At 31.7% G+C, this 20,739-nt stretch overlaps 1 protein-coding gene across 1 annotated transcript in view; it reads right to left on the bottom strand.

The window, feature by feature from the left end:
- The window catches only part of EYS (EGF-like photoreceptor maintenance factor), a 1,514,868-nt gene extending 1,495,010 nt beyond the window's left edge, over nucleotides 1-19,858 (bottom strand). The window contains exons 1-2 of the mRNA XM_077903501.1: nucleotides 18,925-19,858; nucleotides 15,308-15,421 (exon numbers count right to left, since the gene is read on the bottom strand). Coding sequence (XP_077759627.1) covers nucleotides 15,308-15,421; nucleotides 18,925-19,705 — 895 coding nt within the window. The 5' untranslated portion in view covers nucleotides 19,706-19,858. The remainder of the gene's footprint in view (nucleotides 1-15,307; nucleotides 15,422-18,924) is intronic.
- Between the last annotated feature and the right edge of the window lie 881 nt (nucleotides 19,859-20,739).

The following is a 20,739-nucleotide window of genomic DNA, read 5'->3' as shown; positions in this document are numbered from 1 at the left end:
AATGTAAAGAGAAGTATAATGGCAGTTATTATACATATTGTTTTGAGGGTTACATGTAAATAATGCATAAAATATCATGGCCACAATGCCCAACATATAGTAAATAATAAAGGATAGCTGACATTTTTATTATTATTTAATCTACATGAGCTTAATATTTAGTTTTAAAATTGATGAAGTGTGATGTCCTTGATAGAACTTTTTCAATTTTAATATGAATTCCAATATTTCTTTGCATTAAAAACAATATTTATTTAAATACTAGATGTCATGGTTGACACTGTGTTAACCAGTTCAGAGACACAAAGATAATTTGGAGTTGGTAAGCAACTGAACTGATATAGACTGAGGTTATATGTTAGCATAATCAAAGAAAGTGAATCATAAAACATTAATATTTCCAGTGTCATCCACATGAATGTAAAAGTTATTAAGTGTGCTGTCAAGAAGGGAAATTGTTACATAGATGATAACTTCATGTAGAAAGATGGATGTAGATACAGTGTACAATACTGAAAGTAAAGGTGGAGATATAAAAATGATGGCATAGAAAGTTTGCAGGAGCTAAAAATAAAATGAAGATGAATGTAGATGAATGCTAGAAACAGGCTGTAAATTGAATTGACAGAAGGGGGAAAATTAGTGGTTTTCAGATCTTAGCTTAGCGTATCACAACCAGAACTAAAACTTCACTGACTCCTGCTTTGATATCATTGTAATTTATGTTGAAACCTACTATGATTAAGAAAGAACATTTATTCCAAAATTTAAAAATTCCAGATATGGTCCCGTTATCATTGACCAGAGCAATTAGTAAGAAAAATATTTCTTGACCATAAAATAAAATGCTTTGGGAAATGAAAGTTGATGGATTTTTTTCCTCTACTTTGAATTACAGACTATTTTTGTTTTGTATTTTTCTCTTAATGAGAATCATGTGATTATGTAAATTACTATTCTACTTCTAATAAAATGTTTTAGTAGTTTTAAAGCAAACTAGAGTCAGACCCCATAAGCATCTTAAATATCTGTTTTAAATTCTATTATTTCCTAAAATTTTCCTTGTCATTTTATTTCTAAATGAAACATAATCAGGAATAAAATATGAGACTTACATGGGATAGGAGAGATTTGGTTGGATTATTCTATGTTTTATTCTGTTAGTCTCTTTAATATGTAGTTTAAATGTGGATGATTACATGTATTCACCATATATCTAGTCTTAATTCACGTTATTCAATTACTAAAAAAAATAGTACTTTCTTTGTATACAACCTAACATGATAATGCCAATTTTCATGCACTTTGAAGGTAATCATAAGGTACATTAGAATATATATTTGCTTAATTATTCCTCAAAAATAAAATCCCAGAATTGAAGGATCCTTAAAAGGAAGTGGTGTACTAATATAGAGTTGAAATGCAGGTTTTTTTTTTTTTTTTCCTAAGTCTGAATGTAATCAGAAGTTAACCTCTTTGGAAGAATCTAGATATGTTTGGAAGATCCACATTTTCTCTTGAAAGACAGGGTGCCATGGTGATCACAAAAGGGAGAGATTTTATAAATATTTTACAAATTATATATCCTATATCTAAGAAGAAAAGTGCTATCATTAAATGTTTAGAAACATTCTTATAGGAAAGTTTGTGAAACTTGTCTGACCTAAAAAAGTTTTAGTAAAAGCTCTTACATATTTTAATAAGTTTTTTAATAATATGCCTTAATTTTTAAAAAAGATTTTATTTATTTATTCATGAGAGATACAGAGAGAGGGGTAGAGATATAGGCAGAGGGAGAAGCAAGCTCCTCACTGGTAGCCTGATGGGGGACTCAATCCCAAGACCCCAGGATCAAGCCCAGAGCCAAGGCAGACTCTCAACCACTGAGCCACCCAGGCATCCCATGCCTTAATTTTTTAAAGAAGTTTTTGCTGATCATGATTCATTTCACAAATTATTTAAAATTTATTGAGCACATTATCTAATCATGTGCACATAAATCGAAATATAAATCATATCATTTGTATAAAATGATTTCAGTTACAGGTAAAATTGACAGAGAGGATGCAGTTCAAATGAGAATATTCAAACATTAGAACTTTATTTTAGTGTCCTTGTGAGCAATCACTCCATCTCATTAATTGATTATTAGTCATTTTTCAATCAAAATTTATTATTTTTTCTACTTAATATCAAACTCAGTGTTTGTAAACACTATCTTTCATAACAGTATCTCTCTCCTAGGCTTTATACTCTCTCACTAATGTGCTTTTATCTGGTATTTCTTCTCCTATGTGGCTCAAAACTAAAATAAAGTTTCCTGCATACAAACTCCTATGGGCCATAGCTTTAGGCTATGTTGTGATAAGCAATAACAAGGATATCCAATAGAAGAATTCTTCCTCATGAGTAGTCTACGCCATCAAGTAAGATAATGAATTAAGTGTAATTTCCTTATAAATTAAAATATATATCAAATAATAAGCCCAATTGGGCTAAATGTATATATTATATTAGATTGTGGGTAAGAGGATGATTCAGGTCAGAATGTTATTGTCATAAAAGTAAATGAAAATAGAGGAAAGGAGATGAGGAATTATATGGTTAAAATAAATTGATAAAAGATAAAAGTTGATGGATATCATATGTAGTATGTCCCTTCTGTGTAGCAGATAAAAAAGTATATACTACATGGAGATGGGATGAGGGGAAGCTTTAGGAAAAAGTGGTTGAGCAACAAAAAAAGTTTGAGATTTTGGAAAAGTAGCAGTAGACAATCAGAGAAGTTCCTATTTAAGCCCCTAAAACAGATGGCAAATCAAAGTTGAGGGTATTGCTGAGTCTGGAGACGACAGATATATTTTTAAAACCATAAAAAATGTTGAGATTTGCATCACCAGTGGTCAGTAACTGTAAAAAGTAGAGAGAAAACACATGATCTGAATAATCCAAACATAACTATATGCATCATAGGGTATGACAGAAGTATGACAACTAAGTTGATTAGTTATAGAAGGACAAAAAATTTTTGGAAGAAGAAACTAACAATAATCTAGTGCATCTCAAACAGTGAAAATAGTATTTGCATTTTATATACAAGATCTAAGTCACACTTCAAAATAATGCTTTTTTTCCCTCAATAACTGCACATGAAAAACTTAGATTCATAAAAGTTAATTAAGTGTCTTGGTAAAGATCAATAAACAGCAGATATGGGATCATCTCCAAGTCCTTGAACTCAAAAAACCTATTTTTCCTATCAAAACAAATTGTCTCAGGAGAAATAAAAAATGATTTGGGCTCCAAAAATGAAATGTAGATTGATTTGGAAAGTGAGGGAATTAGAAGGAAAACTCACTATTTCAAGATGATGATGAGGTTCTTGGCATCTTTATGGGTATGAGTTGCTATAGTAAAATGACTGTGATATTCCTAGGAGTTGAAATAATCAAAGAATTTGAAGTGCTATTTTAAAATAGTGATGATGGGATTTGCAATTGAAAAAAGAAAGATTATAAGTGAGATGTTGGATCCATCAGTTAATGATGTGGAACCAAGAAGAGAGTAAATGACAATGCAGAAAGGAATAGCAAATCTGATATGAGGTGGCTTGAAGCTCAAAGAAGGAGGAGGTTTTGAAAGACATGGCTAAAACAATAGTTTAATAAGTGCAAATGTTAGCTAAGAGGAAGCAATAATGGCCTCATGGCACATGTGAGTTAAATAGCAGAATGAGTAACTTTTGCTATAATAAGCTACAGAAGAAGAGGAAGCCTGAGAATCAGGTTTTACAGTAAAGAATCAGTCTTTACAGAGAGAGAAAAAAGGAAAATGTTCTATGGTAGACTATCAAATATGGGCTGCAGCAGTATTTCCAACTAAGTATGGTCTCCCAGGACCTTTGCTTTACACTTCAATCTGAGAAGACTTTTATAGCATCTTTAACAAAAAGAATGTAGAAAGAATTATTTTATGTCATCTCTGAGGCTAGGTCATAAAAGGTGATGCAGCTTACTCTTCTCTCCAGAGGCTGGTTGTGGAATCCTGGTACCATGTTGTGAAAGTTAACGTCATGCACAGGGGGTACATGTAAGTATTCCATCCAATATCACCAGCTAACATTTCTGTCAAGAGCCAGCATCACCTTCTAGAACTGTGAAGTTCTAGGTGAATATTATAAGCAATTTTCAGATGATTCTTGTACCCTGCCTTTGAGCCACTCCTCACAGCAATTATGAAAGCAAATATAAAAGCAAATTGTTGATTCATAAGTAAAATAAATGTTGTTATTGATTTAAGCCACTAAGTTTAGGGTCAGTTTATTACACAACAATAAATAAGCAGTAAAAATTCTGTGAGGTAGTTGAAAATGTAAGAGCATAAGAATTAAAAGTGCTGAAAGTGTTGGAAGTGAATAGTAGGGGAAAAATAAAGAAATAAAGAAAGGGCTCTTGAGAATATTAAAACAAAAATAGAGAAAGAGACTTATTTTTTGGCTGAAAATTAGAAAATAAGCCCTTGAAAAATCAAAATTATAGGGTTAAATATATATATATATATATATATATATATATATATATATATATATATATATATATCTGGTGTCAAAATGCTGTGAGAGGGAAAAATGTTCATTTGAAAACAATTTTACTTTTAGTTAATGGTATGTAGCCAGACAGTGAATTTTCTATGAGCAAATGCTGAAAAGAATAAGGCACTACTTTGAAATTAGCATCTTAGATTTAATCAGAAATTCACTGGTATGTGAAAATAAAGCTACACGATGTATGTTGTTTTACCTTACCTAAAGTTTAGACTCATTTTATAAATTTCAGTCCTCCCTGCCAAACACACATTTCCCAGTTATCATCTTTTCATGAAGTAATTTAATTTATTTAAATATGTGTCCTAGACTCAGAAGACAATAAAGAATATCATAGAAATGATTATATAAATTCAGTAAACTAAAAGTATTGTTTGCTCTATAGTTCTCAACATATCAAATGCAATTCTTCATTATTCAAATATAATGCTTATTATATGAGTAATAATGATTAAGGAACAATTTTCAGGGGAAAAAAATCACTACAATTGCTATCTTGTAGGAGCAGGTGGTTTCCAAAAGCAGTCATGATGGCAGAGAAACTCCAGTTCCTTATAAAACTGCAGCTAAAGTGAAACCTCAGTCCTTAAATACCAATTAGTGGGCTCATCTGTCATGCCGCATACTGTTTAGATTCTACTAGAAAACAGAATAAACTCTATGAAAATTATTCTTTGACAGATCTAAGTTCAGATACATCCAATGTAGGAGCCAAGGACAGGACTTCTTAAAATGTGCCATTTTGACATACTGAATGTTTTGAATTAAAAAGTTACTTAAGAAACAGCTAGTCCAAGAAAAACACCTGATCTCCCTTTATTTCCAATAAGTAAGAGATAAATCTCCCATGTGAAATCTACCTTCCCTGTATCAGGATGTAATGAGATAATCTTACTATCAGGGATAGGAAAACCAGAGCCAAAAAGGCTGAAGAACTACGCCTGTTACACTACCTTTGCTAATTTACCACCTCAGCCCAAATTCTGTTTAGAATTCCTTACTAATTGTAGCTCCCAAACATAAGTTTTCTTTGTTCTGCCAATTTCTCATAATTTTATTTTCTCTTTGTATCAAAAGTATAAAAACTGGCTGCCTTGATCATTTCTTCAAGTCTCAATTTCATTATTGGGCCTCTTCCACATAATTTAAACTTATTTCTCATTCTTCTGTTGATCTTTCTCATATCAAATTAATTCTTAAATCAGCTAGAAGAATTTTGAAGGGTTGAGAAAAAATTTCTTCACAACACCATCATATCAGGTATAGCCATCAAAATGGATCTATCATAGATAGGTAGACAAATATACCAATGGAATGAAACTAATGCATAAATGACAGAAAAATAAATTACTTTCTTTACAAAATTACTGAATGATCTCATTAAAATATATATCTTAAAATAATTTCTTAATTTATATTATTTTAAAAGGTACTCTTTAGCTTGATAAAGAATTCCACTGAATTGCAGCACAATTGGTATCAAAACATATTGATAGTTTGCAAACATTTGTCTTGAATCAGGAAATTCTCATTTTGGGGGACATTTCTAAAAATGCTCCTAAATATGTATGCAGTTAATAATGTTGTTAAGGTAAGACTGATCATAATGAAGAGGGTTGTAAAAAATTGGAATTTTTGATTATTGTAATCAAATTGACAAATTAAAGAAACCAAACATGATCATATATACTGAAAGGGATGTTTATGATACTTTAGTAATTCTTTTTTTTTAAAGATTTTATTTATTTATTCATGAGAGACACAGAGAGAGAGAGAGAGGCAGAGACACAGGCAGAGGGAGAAGCAGGCTCCATGCAGGGAGCCTGAGGTGGGACTCCATCCCGGGTCTTCAGGATCAGGCCCTGGGCTGAAGGTGGCGCTAAACCACTGAGCCAACCGGGCTGCCCTACTTTAGTAATTTTTGTGTTGGGATTTCATAGCTAGCATTAAAAATTTAGTATCATTGAATATTAACAGACAAAATAGAATAATAAAACTACCTATAGGATAAAACATTCTGTAACTTCAACTTCCTAGATTTTTATTTTCAAGTTTTTTTCATTAAATAAAAGTTGAAGCCATATGTTAAGAAATGCTCCTGTATCTAAAAAATAAGTTTATGGCTATTTCCCATAAGACACATTTCAAAGTCCCAAGAAGGAGTAATTAGAGAGTTTCTGCATGGGATTCTATAAATTGTCACACCTGTTTACTTGAACAAAGAATTAAAACATGCAGACTTCAACAAAATTCAAGAACTCATTAAAAGACTTACACTGCACCAACAGAAAATACTTAATATAGAAAAAAGCATCAATAATTTTCAAGCAGTCATCAAGTAATGTTTAAATCACTGAAACTGACAAATCAGAAGTGAAAAATTACCACAATTATATAGGCAGTATTATTGCAATGTATAGAACAGCTGTCACTAATGAGAGCCAGTTCAACATTCTACAAGGGAAAGTATTGGTACATTCAATATTGCAAGGCTAAAGGCTTTCATACTTTTTTCACTTTAAAAACAATACAATAATGTCATTTTCATAGTTGGTATGAAAAGTGAACACATTATGAGTCAAAGATAAGCAGATAGTCACATTAACCACATGGCAATGTGTAGCCAGATCATATCTTTCATTTTTAAGAAATAACATATTTAATATTCTTTCAGGATCCTAATAAAACACCTAGCAAAAACTGTGATCTTTTTCCTTCTATATATTACAACAAGTGTATAATACTCAAATATAACCTTGTGACTTCAGATTGAAAGGCATTTTTTGCTTCGTATCTATTCTCAAGTATGTCTGTCAGAAGAGAATCATAATACTTTGAATTCCTTCAAGATTAAGAATAGCCCCGTCTCTTACTTTCTTGATTATGAAACATTTATTCAATACCTTATATGTGCTGCAAGATGGGGTTGTAAATTTGACTAGATTGCAGGCTTTGCTGCCAAGGACTTTGTAAATCGTAGGAGTAAAGGAAGTGAATTTTGGAGAAAGAAAGGAAAAGAAAGGGGACTTCATCCTAGAGAAGGTAAAAACTATGAGCAAAATCAGGGGAAATGGGAATGTTTATTATTTATTCATAGGATAATCACTAGAACTATTTGAATACAGAAGATGATTGTTTTAGAAGTAGGTTAATAAAAGGAGATAGAAGTATAAATACTCAAATGCTAGGGGGAAACAAAGAGACCAGATTTCACTGTACTAGTAAAATAGAAGAAATACGCATTGAGTGAAGTTATGTCAAACAATAGCAAAAGTAGCAACAGCTAAAATTAATTGCATACTTACGCTGTGTCTGTCATTTTACCAGTATTTTACATGAGTTGTTTCATTTAGTCCTCAGAAAAAAAAAAAGTGAGATGAATATGTCAATTATCATAATTTTACAGATCAGAAATTTAAAATTTAGAGACCTTAAATAATATTATAAATATCAGAAAGCTAGGGAATTGTAGAGTTGGTCTTGGAACCCAAGTCTGCCTAACTCCAGTGGTAATCTATATTAACCACATCTATGCTGTGTTTCTTATATAATTTATTCTACACAGTGAGTGCGGAAGACATGTTATATTTTCTTCATATTGTAAATAAAGTAATAAAAAATTACATGACTAAAATTTATATATCATTATTATGTAATCCAATAACCAAATTTATTTAACTCTCAATTCCATCTTTCTACCATGTAATATAAGCAAAGGAAAAGTAATTAGAATATTTTGAAAAAGAAAGTATCTTTTAAAATTATATATTTAGAAAATTAAGTTGGTTGTACTAAGTAAAATTATTTGGGTATAATATATTTATCATAGCTACTCAATTGTCTTTCTTTAGAGGTTCTGCTTCTTGACGGTGCTCCATTTACCAAAGCTGCCTCATCTATAATTGTGAATTTAATTAAAAAATATTTACCATTGGGTGCCTGGGTGGCTCAGTCGTTTAAGCATCTGCCTTTGGCTCATGTTATGATTCCAAGATCCTGGGATTGAGCCCTGAGTTGGGCTCTCTGATCAGCGGAGAGTCTGCTTCTCCCACTGCCTCTCCACTTGCTCATGCTCTCACTCTCTCTCTCTACTAAATAAATAAAATATTTAAAAAATATTTACCATCGTATGTCAAGTGAAGTCAGAATTACTTTGCCAAAAATTTATCCTTATGCCTAATTATATATACTTGATGCTTAAGGTAACAGATATCTATACGGTGGTCCCTGTTTAGAGTCTTTGAAAAATTACCTGTTTCAAAGTTAAGAGAGAAAAGTTCTGGAGATTGAAAAAAAAGAAGCGAGTGCATAAGAGAAATATTGACATTGGTGATTGTGTTATTTTGCACTACTATGAATACTTTCAGATGAACTTTCTTTTTTAAATTTTATTTATTCAGGAGCGCGCGCACGCGCGCGAGAGAATGAGAGAGAGAGAGAAAGAGAGGCAGAAACACAGGCAGAGGGAGAAGCAGGCTCCATGCTGAGAGCCCAATGTGAGACTGGATCCCGGGACTTCAGGATCGCGCCCTGGGCCAAAGGCAGGCGCTGAACCGCTGAGCCACCCAGGGATGAACTTTCTAACAGAAAACTATAAAACTGTCTAAAAGCACCCCAACTCTCTTCATAAGAAAACAAAATTGTACCTGTGTATGATGATGGAAGTTAACTAGACTTATTGCAGTGACCACTTTCCATTATATGCAAATATCAAATCATGTTGCATATCTGAAACTAATATAATGTTATATGCCAATTATATTTCCAACTTAAAAAATATTAAACACATACACACACAAAACACACAAAGTCCTTGCAAAATGAACAAATCCAGCCAGAGTTAGAAAGCATCAGTAAACAAAACAAACAAAATCAACATAAATTAATTTGAAGAAAAGTTACAAGGAGAAAAATAACTGAACTAAAATGAATAGTGCCAGTGACAAGTAGGAAAATAATAAGGTGTCTACCAAATGTGTAATTGTAGAAGTAAAGGAGAGAGGGACTTTGGCAGTAAAAAATAATTGAAAATAATGGTCTAAAACTTTCCAAACATAGTGAAATATTAGTTTACCATCTGAGAAGTTGGATAATCTCTACGTAGGACAAATACAAAGAAAATCATTCCCATGCAGGGTACAGTCAATAACCAAAATATAAAATTACTAAATCAGAGAAAAAAAGAGATATCCATAGAGAACAATAACGCAAATGATAACTGACTTCATATGAGAAATAATGAAGGCCAGAAGACAGTATTATCAAGTCAATAAATTGTCTTTATGTTAAAAAAATGAATAAATTAAATTCAAATCAATGAAGGAAGATAACTTAAAAATGGCAAAGCAAGTAAGCCTTACTGGTTCTCAGGATCTATAGAATCCTATTTGTCTATACAACTATACATTGACACTGCCTCACTGTTAATATTTAATTAACTTTTCACTGAACAGACCAGGGAAACAACATCATATACTGGCTTATGACAATAATATCATTGGAGTAAAAGAATCCAAGTTATACTTGTATTTCCATCATTTTCTCAAAAGGTTAAATAGAAATGAGATTAATTATTTTGTGGACTTGCTTTCTGGTAAAAAGAAAGACACATGATAAATAGTAATTAAATATTTATTCAATAGTAATGAAAAGACAAAGTGTCACAACATATGTTTTATAAATTTATATTATGTACTTTATTGGGCATTTAAGTCTTTTCATTGGTAATCAATTTATGCTGTCATTTATTATTACAAGAAATAAAAAAAATCATGATCATCCTGATCCTATAATTATCAATAATTACTATTTATAAACTGAATAATATATACTAGATATTGATTAGATGCATAAATTGTCTCCAGACTATTTACACTGGGATGGGGAACACTTGGATTCATTGCTCTGTCAATAAAAGGAGGATTTTCACAATAGAAGGAAGACTAATCAGAAGGTGCAAAGAACCTCGGTTCTTTGTCAGGATAAGTAGGGTAAATAGCAAAGGAAATAATTCATGTTAGTAATTAGATATAGAGCCTTTGCTTTTCAGTGCTATGTTACTGTGGATTAAGCTGTCCTTAGAACTATATAGGTCATCATCAATGTTGATAATGATCACAGTCACTAGAGAATCAAGAAAATTCCACATAATGAAGTTTGACATCGTAAAAATAATAATTATCCCGAGTAAAGTACATGAACTTGTTCCTAGTCAACATCTAAAAAACTATGTACATCATTAAATGTGTTAGATTAACTTGTGTAAATATTTGCCATAATTTTAACTCCAAATTTTATGAATGCTAAACCTCAGAGTTGAGTGTACAGGTAGAGTGCCTATCAGCTCATGTAATATTATTAACTATTCGCAATATTTAACAAATTACACTTATGGAGAATAAGGACTAGTTCAATCATCTACATGGCTGGGGGTTAGAACCAAGGTCAAACTGAGAGATTAATTTTCCAACCTTTATCAGAATTGAGTTTCAAATAGGATTAAAGTTCAATTATTAAAAATGAAAAAATATATCTGATTTAGCTCCTGCTAGCTTTCCTTTCCATGAACAAAATACTATTTTCTATGAATTCTACCTACTGATAGATGCTTTAAAAATTGAGAAACCTACTTTGTACTGGAAAATATTCTGCTCACCTTCTGATGCAAACTGATTTAAACTACTAATGAAATGTCATATAGTACCTGTCACTACGCAGACTAGACCTCCTGTTGTCTGAGGTTTTCAAACCTAAAAAATTGATTATTCTTCCAATACCATGCCATGATTTCTTTAAATCATTTATCTTAGGTACGAATCCCAGTTTGCCTTGCAAATAAATCTTTTTGAATTTTGAAACTAAAATTGTTTTTTTCTAGTGATAAATTAGTCCTAAACTAAGACTGAAGACTTTATTTTCTGACAATCACTTGTTATTATATCAAACTCATATTTTAAAAGTGTGAAAGTAAGCCAGGAACTAACCAAGTATAAAATGAGAATTTTCATAGTTCCTTGAATTGCTCAAAAAGATACAGTAATTTTTTTGCAATAAACTTTACCGAGTTATAAAATTATAGCAAGTCACTTTATAATAGATACATAAATCTCATATAACATTTGAAATTTAGAATTACAATAAAGAGTATAATTTAATACATTTTTATTAGATCTTTATTAATTCTACTTTTATAATGTCTGAGATTGCAGTTTGACCTCACAGTTAATTTTTCTTATTCATACTCTTTCATAATATTTGAGGCGTCTTAAAATTTAGGAATATGTTTTCTTCTAAAGGATCACTACTATTAAAATAGGATTGGTGTACTCTATAGCTTTTTTTTTTGCAGTATTTAATTAAATTGATTAAAGATTGATAGATACGTACATATATACATACATACATACATATGTACTTTATAAGGTTTAAAAATGTGATGTTTCCTGTACATTTTTTTGGTTATGGCTTTAAATCACAGGATAATGCAATAAATAGGTACCAAAAAATAACCCAATCTGTAATAGTTACTAGATCTTTTAATAGAGTCATCATCCTTGTTTGCTGATGATAGCACCCAGGGCCAAAGGCACGCGCCAAACCGCTAAGCCACCCAGGCATTCAATTAGCATCTATTTTAAATGCTAGTAATTATCACAGAAGACTGCCTGCCAATGATAAATTAGGGGTTGATGCAGAAGGCATTCTTATGTATTACTCTGTGAAACATGTCTTTTCATTTAGATCAAGTGACTGTCCCAAAATGATTTTCCTCATTTTCAATTGCAAGTTTCTCTGTACACATACAAGTAAAATGATAGTTATATAAATGTGTCAGCTCAATTAACACAATAATTTCACACAATAACGATTCTAGCTGCTTGATATTAGTAAAATTAGAGACTTCAAATAAATCATCAGTTAATTTCAATAATCATTTGATTTTTCCATTTAATTAATTGAATTAAGTAGAAAGTTTTACAAGTTTATTCTATTGGATGCAAGATATCTGATGATATTAGGAATGCTTTTGAAAATTCAGTCAAGTTGTTCAAAGATAAAGTTATTTGTTCTTGTGTTAAAATCATAGAAAAAATTGGTTAAGTATATCTTGATATATACATTTTTGATTAAGTTGAGAAAAGGCTGGTATTAACTTGGAATTTATTGTGGTGCACACGTAATTCATATTTTAATCCAAAAGAGTGATATTCACCTAATTGAAACAGAATGTATAGTTGCAAATTTTACAAATAACTTTAAATATTCACAGGACATTTTTTAAAAACAAAGCTGATAGGAGGGGGGAGAAACATGTTACATGGCAGTATACTTTATTTTGCTGCTGTCCATCAACATTTGGATTTTAGAAACGTTTAAGCTTCTGAGGAGTGATTGCTAATAAATCCAGTGTCTCAATGACATTTTAGTGAAAGAATCCTCTAAATTTTGGTTGCAACTTGTTCAAAATCAGTAATAAGCATTTACTCAAACAGCTTAATAAATTAAGCACACTCAAAAAATCAGTTTTTGAAAGTTTTAGTGAGTAGTATTTATTTTTAAAAATACATTAAAATGTATTTCTATATAACACAACAGAGACACTGAACATATTCAGTAAGTTCAAAAGTCCATAATATTATACATGCTATAATTGTGCTTGGGAATAACTGGAGTTGTGGGAAGAACTATTTGAGGAAGATTGGATATTTTATGCATAATTATGTACCAGAACATAATGGAAATAAATTGAGAAGCCCTACAACTTTGCAGCACCTAAGACTGGCCAAACATTCAAAGGAACTATATATGAAGATCATTTATTTCATAAAGCTTTTCTTTGAAAAGGTTTGTCAAAGAAAGTAATAGTGAACAGAATAAAAATATGGCTCCTATGAAAAAAATCTGATTTGTGCATTTTACACAAAAAAACTGAATTGAGGCTAAATTTCATTTAGCAGATTTCTATTGAGATTAACAGGAACCTAAAGAGTTCAGTGAAAATGTCCTCAAGAATGGCATAGTTAGGAGTCAATTGAAGACATTAACAATTTCAATTTATTAATCATAAATGCAACTCTGAAGAGGGTATAACTTCAAAAAATTATTTTTTATTTTATTTTATTATTTATTTTGTTTTATTATTTATTATGATGATGAAAATTATTATTAGAATAAGACCACAATAAAAATATTCATTCTAGGGCAGCCCGGGTGGCTCAGCGGTTTAGCACCACCTTCAGCCCAGGGCGTGATCTTGGAGTCTCGGGATCGAGTCTCACATCGGACTACCTGCATGGAGCCTGCTTCTCCCTCTGCCTGTGTCTCTGCCTCTCTCTCTCTCTGTCTCTCATGAATAAATAAATAAATAAATCTTAAAAAATATATATTCATTCTTCAGAAAAATATTTGCAACATATTATTTAGAGATAACTATGGCTTAATATAATTTCTGCTTATATTATTTTGTAATCTCAGATAATCAGTAAAAAGTATGTTTTAAAATTTCCTTTGATTTGTAGAGTACAAAGGTCAAATTATAATTATTTTCTTTAAAAATAATTTTATTAAAAATAATTTTTGAATAGGACTATTTTATGTCTGCTGATTTAATTAAACCGATTTGTTTGTCAATAGACAAATATTTCAAATATTATATAACTGCTTTTAGCTACTACTTTTTCTCAAAAATATCATGGTTTGGAAGATACATTATATAGTTTCCATACATATGCAGGATACGGCAAAATACTGTACAAATCTTTCAACTCATAAACTCTCTTGAGGAAAGAGAAGACTTGGGGGATAAAAGACCTGATAAGATTTTTTTGAAGACCGTAACTGGAGTCATTGCCAGCACCGCGGCCAACCCTTCCCACTAAGGAACAGTGGCTGATACCTATGTCTCTGTGGCTCTACCAATATTTCAAATCTCCCTGAGCAGAGTTAGGAGGAGGGACCTGCAGGAGAGACCTTAAGAGTTATTACCATTCTCTGTAATTTGGAAGACATGCATTGTTTTGTTGCACTCCCACAAAAGGAGTCTGTAGGTGTCTTCTAATTGTAGCTGGAGACACCCCTGCTTAAAGACATTTTGAAGAGAGACAGATATACTGATGATGAGTTATATTTCCCCCAAAATGGGAAACTGTAGAAGAGCTTAAAGATGAGATTGGAATGGCTTAAACATATTTTCATGATTTAAACATTTAATCAATAGTTAAGAAAGTATTTGTTTAAACAGTGATTTCATTCCACATATTTAAATTCATTTGAGAAGAAATAAAAAAATTTTTACACTTCATAAAAGGGGATTTGTCTGTAATGACATGTTACATAAGGAAATAAGTTAGATATAATTATGCAAAGTATGTGCAAAATGCAAAATTATGCAAATTATGTGCACTACATCTAAAAATATTTCAGAACTTAAGAACAAAATATACTTTGTCATGGTGAAAAATTTGTCAACTGGTGTCCAAAACTCATCTTATATTACAGAATATTTAGCAGGATCATTTAACTGCTAACTGAACTGATTATATTGATTAAGCATATCCCTAAAGCAAGGTCAGAGTGTAGAACCTCCAAAATTGTATTTTTCAGTAATTAATGAAATATTTCAAATTTAATTTGAAGTAAATAAGGGAAAATTAAAGTGATTTGTATGCATGCATACATACATACATACATATGTGCATTTTTTACCTGAAAATGGCTCATCACATTCACAGATGAAATTATTTGTAATAATATTGCCATAATTCCCATGGAAACAGATATGTGATTGACACTGGTCAATAATTTCTGAACAATTTATGCCTATTCAAAAGAAAGAAATCAAATTTTCAATTAGATTAAAACCATTTACAGTGTATATAATTAACTATGGTCATCAATTTTCCCCAAATTCTTTAATAATGATATACATAGATAAATAATCTGTCAAAACATGATCAATAAATTCAAATTATGAAAATCAACTAAAGCTTAGATATCAACAATGAATACTACAGTTTGGGTCAGAAGATGGAAAACTGATGTCAAACGTTTTGAAATTGATTTTTTGGTTTTGTATCAATTTAATACATCATAATGGAGTATATTTTATAATTTCTTCAACATACACTGGAGCCCTGCAGGGGTAATTTATGAAGTGACACATTCAAAAGTATATTGTGCCTTAGCCCTATCACCTAGCCAGGATGATAATTCAATAGAGGAAATGTGAAAGATTTGCACCATCTGAGGTGGAACCAGGGCATAAAGTTTTAGTCAAGCAAGTTGAATAAACTCTAGAGATTGCTATACAACATTGCCTGTACTGTCAACAATTTTATATTGTGCAGTTAAACATTTATTAAGAGGGTAAATGTCATATTAAGTGTTCTTTCCACAATAAAAAATATGTAAAGTAAAATAATAAAGTTAAATCTAAAACAATGGGGATAAAGAGAAAAGGCTACTCAGATTCTAAGAAATTATGCACAAACTTTCAACTCTGCATTTTCTTGCCCTATCTGTTCTATCAAACTTTCAAATCTCAGTAATTCAAACTACTGTGGTCCTACAATATCACATGCCATAATCTTTCATAGCATACTTTTCTATATAGCTCATAATATCCTCTGTAGAGAACATGCCTAGAAAATTCCAGAGCATGGCAAATGGACATGTTACTCTAAAACAGTTGCCCATAGTTTAGCAATAGGCCAGCTACCCTTCCATTCTAACTGAATTCTTAATTTAATTTGTAAGCAGTTTTTGCCATTATCATTGATTCCTTTCAAGTTCTTTATAGACTGAAAGCCCTGCCTCAATAATACACAACCCTTTTTCCTTCATTTACCTCCAATCTCTAACACAATGAAAATTTAAATAAATATAATTATGTGACAAATATTTCCATGTATAAAAACTAAATTAACAATAGAATGGCCAATAGATATTTGCAATCCTAACTTCCAGGACCTCATAGTGTGACTGTATTTGGAAATAGGATCTTCAGACAGGTAATAAAAATTAAATGAGTCCATTAAGGTAGGTCCTAATCAAATGTGATTGGTGTTCTTCTAAGAAAAAAATTTGGACATATGGACCATCCAGAGGAAAGACACAGGAGAACAAGGGCTGTGTACAGACCTAGGAGTGAGGCCTCAGAAGAAACCAATCTTGTTGACACGACACTTTGATCTTTAACATTTAGCCTCTAGATTGGGAGAAAATAAATTTCTGTTGTTGAATTTACTCAAGCAATGTACTTTGTTATGGTATCACTAGCAAATTAATACAGTTAATATTCTCAATTTCTTTGGTAATTCTACATATTTCTGTATCATCTGAGATGGAAAATTGAGGCAATTATAATTAAAGGGCATTATGCTATATGTTCAGTATTATGGTGTTTAATCTTTAATGATTTAAATTATCTATGGCGTGTTTCTAATAAATAAACATTGGATAGAAACAAATCACTATATGTGACTAAAATAAAATCATTAATATAGCATTCTATGACATATGGTTACATATGTGCCAATTAATATTCTAATAGATGGTAGAAATTTTCTGGCCAAATATTTATTTAAAATTCTTTGGCCAAACTAAAATGTATACTTGAGGATCTCTCAATTAAGTTGCTTTATCATTCACCCCAAATCAGCAATTCGAGTGCTTTCACTTTTTTGCTGACCTGTCTTATTTTAATTACCTGATAAACTCCAGGAAAAGTCAAGGTTACTTAAATCTTTGTTCACCACTGCCAGTAAGAGTAAAATGAGAATTTGATCCCAGTTATAGGCAGAGATTGTATCAATATTGTACCAATATTGCTAGAATTAACTTCTGAAATGGTCTTAGTACTCCCCTACTATAAAGTCTAAAATTTCTCTTAAAGATTGGCTTAGGTTAATTTTACAGCCTACAAGAGTTTATTGAGATATTTTATTATACAGTCTTCTCAAACTTGGATCCAATAGTCTTCCCAAGCACAGGGAAGAAAAACCTTGTTGAAGTCCCCTAAAGCCTACCTGAAAGAATTTACACTTGTATCCCTGAGCCTCATCTGTTCTATTCATATCTACTGCTCACCCTCTTGACCAAGTGTACTACCAATCTGTTGCTTGTTTTCCTACACTATCATTACAAACTGCGTCAAGCAATTCCCTTTGTTAGATCATCCTTGTCTTACCTATTACCCTTGTAAGTCTCTATGCCAGGTCTCTAAATTCCCAGTAAAAGAAACCCTTTCATAAATTTCTACAGATTAAGTTTTTCTCTATATTTCTCAATGTTTCTCTTCATTTCCCTCTGATCACCCAAATTCCATAGTAAACTTTCAAAAAGTGATAGTTGATTTTCCCTTAAATCCTGACTTCAATCTCAGGTAGTATACTTTACATTGTTTTTAGATTGCTGGCTTCATTTACTCACCAAATGTCTTCTTTTTACAACCTTTCCTCATCATTGTCTCTCATTTAGTTTATTATAGCCAGGTTAATTAATTATGTCAAATTATTTCCTTCCTTTCCACTATTATCTATCAATCACTTCATAGGGCTGCACCAACATCCATTAAGAACATTGCTCTTGGGGCTCAATCAGTTAAGTGACCTACTCTTGATTTCTGCTTAGGTTATGATCCCAGCATCATGAGACTGAGCCCCATGACAGACTCTGAACTGGGCATGGAGCCTGCTTAAGATTCTCTCTCCCTCTCCCTCTGCCCCTACTCTACCCCAGGTTGAGTGTGTGTGTGCCCCCTCTTTCAAAAAAAAAGAACATTGCTCTTGGCACACAGTTATCTTTTCCTTTCCTTTTTTTTTTTTTTTTTTTTTTATCTTTTTTATCTTTTCCTTTCCAATTCTGCCAAGCAACTTCATGCCTTCCTCACAACCACATATATTTTTACCTTCCTCCACTCAGATCCACACTTAATTCCCAGAACTGTTTAAACTAAATATCATAAGCTTAGAAATTTTATTCTATGACTAATATTACTCTGATAATGTTTTTTTAAATGTATGATACATTAAGAGTGAATTTTGAGAAGGATGTAAAAATATATACTTCAGGGTAAAGTATGTTTTTAAAAACCCTCTTATTTAAATAAGAAAAAAATAATTCAGATAACTTGTCTGAATGTAATTTTATGTGTCCAGATTACAACTTTAGCCCAATCTAAAAAATCTACAAAATTTTTAGAAGTTTAGTTTTTTGTTTTATTTTTTGTTTTTTGTTTTTTGTTTTTGGAAAGTAACAGTTAAGGAACTGTTTATTTTCTTATTTTAATAGAATTATGTTATTTTTTAAAAAAATAATCTTACCTGTAAATGGTTGGTGACAGATACATTCATATCCTTGCTTATTCCATTTTCCTCTTTTATTAATGCAAATGCCATTATTTTCACATGGTTTATAAAAACATGCATCAAGTTCCTGGCAATATTTTCCAGAAAATGGAGGCTGGCAATGGCAGTTGTATGTCTTGCTCCAAACTTCAGTAAGACATTTACCATGCCCAGAGCAAAATTCTGAACTCAGAGATTCCTGGCAGAACTGTTCTTTCACTGTCACATTTAGTCGTAGCCCCAGGTGACAAAGCGATGGACCACTTGCTGTTACTGTAATAAAATAATGTGTCCCAACACTCAGCCACTGTGAATTAACAGTATGCATTCCTTTTAGTTTGCAACCAAAAAGTAACTGATCTTCAGTTGTGGTGTTTTGCAGACAGTCAATGAATGATGCTTTAGAAACATTCATCAGATTTATTTCTGGAGACTGAAGAGATGGTTCGGAAGAAATTACAAGGATGTCTCCCAATTGAATTTGCAAAGGGCAAATCTGGGGAACAACTTGATTGCCTGAAGTATTCATTTTAGTATTTACATCCCCAAACCAGCAATCTCCATAGAAGTCCATGCAGATGTTTCCTGTTAGTGTCCAATTCACCACATATGATAATGGCTGTGTATGCCATTCTTCCACAAACTGCCATTTACATGTTGTTTTTCCATTTATAAATGTGCTATGAAGAACCACTAGGCTCAGAAGCATAATTGATTTGTTAATCATTTTGGGCAATTGTATTTTATAGTCTGTCATGAAAGTGTCATAAAGAATTGCTGCAAAATGGCTTTTAGTATTGCAGAAAATTTCCAAGCAGAGATTTTGTTCAAGGATCCTAGGAGCTGGCTTTTCTCCTGTTCCCAAAATGCAAATGGACTGATGACAGTAGATTTTGATCAACAGTAGACTTCAACTGGTTTAAATTTCCCTTTAAACAAAAAAGATACATTATTAGTGAAATTTTTCCTAAGTTACTTAATGGTATACACAATTCTAAGCTGGTTTTTGTAAGGACTGTGCTGCTACCATCTAGATACCTTCTTTGTGAAACTAGGCTAGAAAAAATGTGGTGAAGATATGTTGCATCTCATCCTGCCCTATAGAATTACATGCTTCTGAAACTTTTTTTAAAGATTTTGTTTATTTACTCATGAGAGACACAGAGAGAAAGGCAGAGATATAGGCAGAGGGAGAAGCAGGCCCCTCGCAGGAAACCTGATGAGAGACTTGATCCCGGGACTCTGGGACCATGCCCTGAGCTGAAAGTCAGATGCTCAATGACTGGGCCTCCCAGTCATCCCATTTTGGTTTTGTTACATAATTAAACCAACAATTTACTGCAGTCTTTTGTATGTTCTCTTTATACCAAGTTTCAACAATACTGAAATACAGGAATAATCAAAATCCTTCATTTATGGATGGTTTTAATTTTCTTCAGATTAGAAGTACTCCACTTGATTAGGTTTAGGAAAGTACTTTAAAAGCACCATCCATAAAATAATAAGAAGAATGATTTAAATATAATGTTTATGTAATATTTTCATATATTCATATGAACATACGAATATGTTTTAGGTATAAAACAGCTAAAACACACCTGTTGGTGACAAATCGGGTATTAGACAAATCCTCTAATCCAGGAGGTGGGAATTCTTAGATATAAAAGATATTCTAGGAAATTCTGTCATGTAAACAAATAAACCCATAACACTTCACCAAATTTCTGTAGAAATGTGGGCGTATAGTAGGTAAAGAAGAAAAGGGAAGTGTAAAATGGAATAATGGAAGGA

The sequence above is a fragment of the Canis aureus genome, chromosome 7 (genome assembly GCF_053574225.1).
Source record: "Canis aureus isolate CA01 chromosome 7, VMU_Caureus_v.1.0, whole genome shotgun sequence".
NCBI lineage: Eukaryota > Metazoa > Chordata > Mammalia > Carnivora > Canidae > Canis > Canis aureus.
This window is presented reverse-complemented; position numbering and strand designations above follow the sequence as displayed.